The following is a 7,221-nucleotide window of genomic DNA, read 5'->3' on the forward strand; positions in this document are numbered from 1 at the left end:
GGTTAGTTTAAATGCGTGTTTTAATCAAAACCAGATTTTTATTAGCACTTTTAGTAATATAGCTAAAAAATCATTAAATGCATGAAAATAGCAAATGTAGTTAGAAAGGGTTGAAAATTGATGATGTGGCTTTGAAAATGCATATTAAATGCACAAATAAGTCTGGAGTTGAAATAAGCTTAAAAAATGAAATGCCTTTTGTAAGAGATGAGTATTCCACCGAAACCGTGATACTTCGAAAGAGGTTGTCCAGTTTGCACACAAAGTGCATCCAGTTTTTGCGGTAACCCTTTCAACTTTTTAGCACATGCTATGTGGGTGAAAGGATGATACCATGCCAAGTTGCATCCTTTTCAAAGTTCATTTGTAGTGCTTTTCAATTTCAGGGTCATTTAGCTCAAAAAAAATCAGTAAATACATGAAAAAAATTTGTTTGCACATAATTGTATTGATTAACTCCTATATAACATTTCTTCGCATTTCGAATGGGAAAACACACATACAGATACACACACACATACACACACACACTAACTCTTACACAAAGATTCCCTCCGGTTTGTACGAAGTGGGACTTTCGAGATAAGTCTGGAAATACATTACAGAATAAAGTGATGACGATGAACCCGGTCACATCCGAGAGTGGGATCTTGGGGTATAAAGTTTTTCTTCACGTGTGTCCCTTTGCGCCGTAACCATGGACAATCTTCATCATTTAACAGGATGCTTGGGTCAGTCTTCACTCTTAAGGGAGGAATTTCATGACACTGTTCATAATCTTGTGACATGTCTGTCTTGTCCTCCACCCCAACGATGTTTCTTTTCCCTGAAAGAACTATGTGGCGCTTTGGCTCATTGTATGATGTATTCGCTTCCTTAAATTTTCTTTTCCCGGTTTGGTAGACATGTCCTTCACATAGAAAACCTGAGCTACATCATTGGCTAGGATGAATGGTTTGTATGTGAACCCAAGATTGTTGACGTCCACTATTGTCATTCCGTACCGCGGGTCTTCCTTTATCCCGCCTCCTTTCAGATTGACCCATTTGCATCGAAACGAAGGGACCTTCAAATTTTTTTCATAGTCAAGTTTCCATATCTCCTCTATGTAACCATAATATGTGTCCTTTGGCCTATTGGTGTTTGTTGCATCAAAGCGGACACCACTATTTTGGTTGGTGCTCCTTTTATCTTGGGAGACCGTGTAAAATGTATTCCCATTCATCTCGTACCCTTTGAAAGTCAATATAGTCGAATATGGTGACTTGGCCAGTGTCGTGAAACGAGCCTGACAGTAGAGATTAGGGGTACGTAAGGAGAGGGCAGAGTCTTAGCTACTGGGAGATTGTACACACGAATGTATGAGTTCAGGCCCCTCTGCATGGAGGTAACAGCCTTACGTCTCAATGCTCGGGAGCTTCTGTCGTGTGGAATGGGTGAGTTACAAGGGGTGCGAACCTTTGTGCCAGAGGGGAGGGGTGGCTTATATAGAGTGCGCTACCCCTCATGAATACCCAGAAACCAAGGGTCCGATCATGGTAATAAAGGTGAAAGTTACTGATAACGTATATATGTAATAAATGCTACTTATGGAAGTCAGTCGAACGCCTGCTCGTTGGCCTCCCTGGAGTGGCTTATGATCTTCCGCGATCGACTCACTTATGGTTCTTTTGAGTGAAAGGCAACCATCGAATGGAGGGAGAAACCTCTGAGCGGATGTTCTATCGAGTGACTCATGCGCCATGGTGATTTTAGTTAGAGTCTTCCTTGAAATCTTTAAGGGTGTGTTTGGTTTGTATCACCAGGTGGAATGTAACGGGTCCGTCCTGTCCCTAGAGGTCGTTCTTCTGTTTAGTTGGGTCCAGGAATCGGAACCCACTCGTTCCCTGGAATGGCATATTCCTCCCAGATCCGAAATGCGCTAGTACCTCCGAATCGGTGGAACGACGCGGAACGCCTCGCGTCTCTCACATTTTCCCCGACTCTGCCCCCTTTCTCCCACTACCTTGCTGGCCCTCTTCCTCCCTCCCTCCCTCCCTCTGCCGCGTAGCCGGCCACCTTCTGCTTCACCATCGGTCGGATCCCTCCCTCCATCTGTTGCGCCAGCGGCCCCCTTCAGCTGCGTCGACGGCTTGATCCCTCCCTCCGTCTACTACGTAGGCGGGCCCCTTCTGCTGTGCCGTCGCCCGCTGCATCTGCTGCGCGGTAGGCCCCTTCTGGTGCGCCGCCACCCCTGCATCTGCTGCACCGCCATCGGGAGCACGCATCGTCGGGAGCACGCGTCGCCACAGCCAGGAGCACGCGCAGCCGGGAACACGCGCCGCGGGAAGCACGTAGCCGCCGCAGCCCCCGTCCCTCGCATCCCCTCATCTCAAGGACTCTCCGACATGGGCAATAAATGTGGTTTGAAAAGCACTTAACTGAATTTTAATGCACCTATGTGCATAGAAAATCAGAAAAGTGATTTGAAAAGTACTTAACTGAATTTGATTGCACCTATGTGACACAAATTCAGAAAAGTGCTTTTGAAAGCACTTAACTAAATTTTAATGCACATAGGTGCATAAAAATTCAAAAAGTGCTTTGAAAAGCACTTGACTGAATTTCAATGCACCTATGTGTATACAAATTCAGAGAAGTGCTTTTGAAAGCATTTAAGTGAATTTGTATGCACCTATGTGCATACAAATTCAGAAAAGTGATTTGAAAAGCACTTAACTGAATTTATATGCACATATATAGGTGCATAAAAATTCAGAAAAGTGCTTAGAAAAGCACTTAACTGGATTTTAATGCAGAAAAATGCTTTGAAAAGCACTTAACTGAATTTTAATGCACCTATGTGTATACAAATTCAAAGAAGTCGTTTGGAAGCACTTAGCTGAATTTTTATGCACATATGTGCATAAAAATTGAGAAAGTGCTTTTCACTATCAACAACAATAACAAGTTGTTTTTGTTTGTTTGTTTTCCGTCTATGTCCTGTACTCCAATGCCAGAAGAGATGACACACACAATGCCCAGTTTCAGGATAATAATCCAGTTAGTTTCCCCTGTTTTTGATCATTAAGAGTACTTGGATTAACAAGGGAGTACCTCACCTACTGTTGAATTTGCTTTATCAATTTTCTGATTATTTATCAATCTTGCTTTTGTTTTCAGAGGTGGACAGATGGACAGTGGTCAATCCAAGCAATTCTGATAAAATGGGAGGACAACTGATGCTGCAACACTTATGATCAATCCCTGCAATTGTTCAATCCAAACACATACCCTCTGTTACAGGTAGCAATCCAAACACAGACCCCTGTTGATGTTCTTCCTCCAAACAGACCCCTATTGATGTTCTTCCTCCAATTTGCTTGTTCTTGCTCGATTTTCTTAGTCCGTCCAGAGCAGGAGAACCAAGGAGGAAGAGGGGCGCGATGAGGTGACCTGGCTGCTCGTCGACGTCGAGCTGCTCACCAGAGAGGTGCGGGCGGCTGGAGGTGCTGCTACAACGGGCGGCAAGAGGACGAGCAAGAGTCGTCGGTGGCTGGAGGTGCATGCGCGACGGGAAGGAGCCGTGAGACTATAGGTGCGGGCACCTATGCTCCTACAGCGGGGCCATGGGGCGCGACGGGCAGAAGCTGCAAGGGGCGGCTGGAGGACGAGCAGGAGTCGCCGGCGGCTGGAGGTGCAGTCTCCATGGGAAGGAGTCGCGAGGGAGCCGGCGACTGGAGGTGCGGGCTCGAGGTGTAGGGGCACCTACGACTGGAGGTGCGGGTTCGAGGTGTCGGGGGCACCGGCGACTGGAGGCGGGAAGGCGTCGGTGACTGGAGGCCACCAAGGATCTGCTACAGCGGGGCGCCTCTACGGGTACAGCGGGGCGCGGCTATGGGGAGGGGCGGCTATGGCGGAGGGACGGCCGAAGGGAGGACGACGATTAGGACGTGACGTTTTGAAATTAGGAAAACGCTCACCGTAAACCGACTGAAAAGTAACGCCGCGTTTGTCGTCTTCTTTGCGCAACACGTGTTCAGATGAGCCGCACACGTCTCCACCTTTCCGATTCCTGAAACATCTTAAGCACATCGTCTTCTTCACGACTCTTCTTTTCCTCTCGCATCTGTCGTTCAGATCGGACAAGGCACTGGCAGCCGATCGCCACCATCGCCGCCCCTCACACGGGCAGCCGGCCGTCCTGCCACAGACACTCGTGTTGCACGCCTCTCCCTCCTACACATAGTTAAGATTGCTAACCAGCGTCGCCGATCGTGGCCGAGATCTGCACGGCCCATTAGTCTCTTCAATAGTGCACGACTTCTTCGTCTGCGTTGTTGGCGGCTAGGAAGCCTTGGCTGGTGGTGCAGCCACCACCCGCTGGTGGCAAGAAGGGAACGACCCAAGCTTTTGATCTTTATCCATGGACACGGACACCGGCTGTTCATTTTTCTTTTTGCAACACAAGCATCTTGTTGTGGTTTTCCGAAACAACAGCTGTGTTGCAAACGATTGCGGTGAGCTACCATGTTCAACGGCAATAAGTTAGACTAGCTTTCGCAACATCGCCTTTGTTGCAGAAAAAACTGCAACAGTAACTTTGTTGCAGAAAAATTCAGTAGCGAGACCTATGTTGCAAAAAAAAAAATCCTTAAATAAATTATATAACAAGACCTCGGTTTCAGAAAAAAAATTGCAACACAATCTTTGTTGTAAATGTTTTTGTAGCAAGACCTTGTTGCAAAAGATTCTTGTAACACAACTCACGTTGCAAAAATAAGGATGTCGCTCGTCCGCCAGACTTGTGTTTCTGAAACAAAGCTCTTGTTGCAATAATCATTGATGGTGTTCCCGAAACAAAACTCTTGTTACAATATACAACTATGTTTCTCAAACAATACTCTTGTTACGAATAGGCGTCATACAGTGAATAACTTGGATCGGACGGCTCACGAGGCGGCTGGTCTTTCGAAAAGATCACGAAAGATCAGCCGCCTGATGCGTAGCACGTTCCTTCAAATTAAGGGTAATTTGATACGTTTTACTCTGTTTATCTGGTCGGAAATTTGTCCCAACAACAATTAATCCGGAACAGAGTGTGTAGTTAGCAAGGGTACGGTTAGCGCAGTCCAACAATATCCAGCTTCCATTGGCCAACTTCACAGTATATATATACCCCTCGATCGGTTCTCCTTCCCGGGAGCCAAATTAAGTTGCATAATCCAGATGGAGCTGCTCGCAGTCCCCGTCCTACTGGCGGCCATGGCCATGACCTTGACATATCTGGCCTGGACCGCCGCCTCCCGTCGCCGGCGTTCACAATGCTACCTCCTCGATTACGTCTGCTACAAACCGCCAGACGACCGCAAGTTGACGACGGATATGGGATTCGCAGTGGCCGAGCGCAACAAGCAGCTCGGTGCCCCCGAGTTACGCTACCTCCTCCGACTCACATCTCGGGCCGGTCTGGGTGAGCAGACCTACCTCCCCTCTGGCGCATTGGCCGGCCGCGAGAAGTGCCTCACATACCAGGACGCGCACGACGAGATGGACGCCTTCTTCATCGACGCCGTCGCGGGCCTCTTCGCCAAGACCGTATTCGGGCCCCGGGACGTCGACGTGCTCGTGGTGAACGTCAACATTTTCTGCCCGCAACCTTGTCTCGCCTCACGGATCGCGCACCACTACGGCATGCGCGACGACGTCGTGGCGTACAACGTGTCGGGCATGGGCTGCAGCGCCACGCTGGTCTCGTTGGATATCGTCCAGAACGTCATGCGGGCACGGTCGCCGTGCCCCGTGCTGGCGCTCGTGGTGTCGACGGAGGTGCTCTCAACTGGTTGGTACGGGGGCAGGGACAGGTCCATGATGCTGGGACTATGCCTTTTCCGTTGCGGCGGGGCGGCGGCGCTGCTCACCAGCGACCCCGCGCTAGGCGGGCGCGCGAAGATGAAGCTACGCCGCCTCGTGCGCGCCACCGTCGCCGCCAACGACGATGCGTACTCCGCCATCTTTCAGCGTGAGGATGCAGACAACATAACCGGGTTCAGTATAAACAAGACCCTCCCAAAGGCTGCCGTCCAAGCGTTCGCCGCCAACCTGAAACGCCTCGTCCCTTTCATCCTCCCTGCCAGGGAGCTCGTCCGGCTTGCCGCCAGCTTTACGTGGCAGAAAATGCAGCGCCGCCAGCGAGTGAAGATCAATGTCAACTTAAAGACTGGGGTTGACCATTTCTGCCTCCACTCAGGCGGGGTTGCGGTCATCGACGCCGTGAAGAAGAACTTCGGGCTCAACGAGGCGGACGTCGAGCCGTCGAGGATGACGCTGCACCGCTGGGGGAACACATCGGCCAGCAGCGTGTGGTACGTGCTTGCGTACATGGAAGCCAAGCGGAGGCTCAAGAGAAGAGACCGGGTGCTCATGGTGACCTTCGGATCGGGCTTCAAGTGCAACAGTTGCATGTGGGAGGTGACTCGCGATCTGGCGGACAAGGGTGCGTGGGCCGACTGCATTGATGAGTACCCGGTGGAGAGCACAGCCAACCCGTACACGGACAAGTATAGTTGGATGAATGACAATGCTGATGACGATTCCACGCTGCCTGTGTTGTAAAACACGTGCAAGGCGCGTACGTCAATCACAGATCACATCACAGTGCGGCGAATAAAAGCATCACAACTTCTCTTGGTCAGATTATACTTGGGAGTAAAAATTACTTGAAAAGCTATCAAGATGGCACTCACAACTGCGAGGGCATGTATTTACTGAATATGTTTGCCTGTGTAATATTTATGTTTTCAGAGATCCTGAAAATATAAATTTCAAACTTATAATGTTCTGTATCCACCAAAAATGTTAAATAAAGTATGACATGGGCAGAAATATTGTGTATCATTTTAGTTTGTGGGAAAACAATAGCATAGAAGTAATCCAGAAAAAACTGCTAGCTCTTTAGCACCGGCTAGACAACTACTCAAAAGTCCTGGCTAGTGAGGAAGCACACAGTCCGCATACAAATATATTACTCTCTCTGTACCTAAATCTATACTTATACTTCCTCCGTCTCAAATTAAGTGGCTCAAAAATTAATCCAATTTTGTATTAAAGTTAGTACAAAATAAAGTCATTTTTGAGTCACTTATTTTGGAATGGAGGGAGTACTAATTAGAGACTCCGATAAAATTCCCACATTCATTAGAAAATATGAACCGTTAATCACGTGGGACCGAATTATAACGG

The 7,221-nt window shown here is 48.6% G+C and overlaps 1 protein-coding gene across 1 annotated transcript; it reads left to right on the forward strand.

Moving 5' to 3' along the window:
• Positions 1 to 5,208: 5,208 nt before the first annotated feature.
• On the forward strand, positions 5,209 to 6,750 carry LOC123413063 (3-ketoacyl-CoA synthase 12-like). Its single transcript, XM_045106010.1, has one exon. It carries the CDS (start codon positions 5,209 to 5,211, stop codon positions 6,592 to 6,594), a length of 1,386 nt encoding a protein of 461 aa, XP_044961945.1. The 3' UTR covers positions 6,595 to 6,750.
• The last annotated feature ends 471 nt before the right edge of the window (positions 6,751 to 7,221 follow it).

Source organism: Hordeum vulgare, chromosome 7H (assembly GCF_904849725.1).
Source record: "Hordeum vulgare subsp. vulgare chromosome 7H, MorexV3_pseudomolecules_assembly, whole genome shotgun sequence".
Lineage (NCBI taxonomy): Eukaryota > Viridiplantae > Streptophyta > Magnoliopsida > Poales > Poaceae > Hordeum > Hordeum vulgare.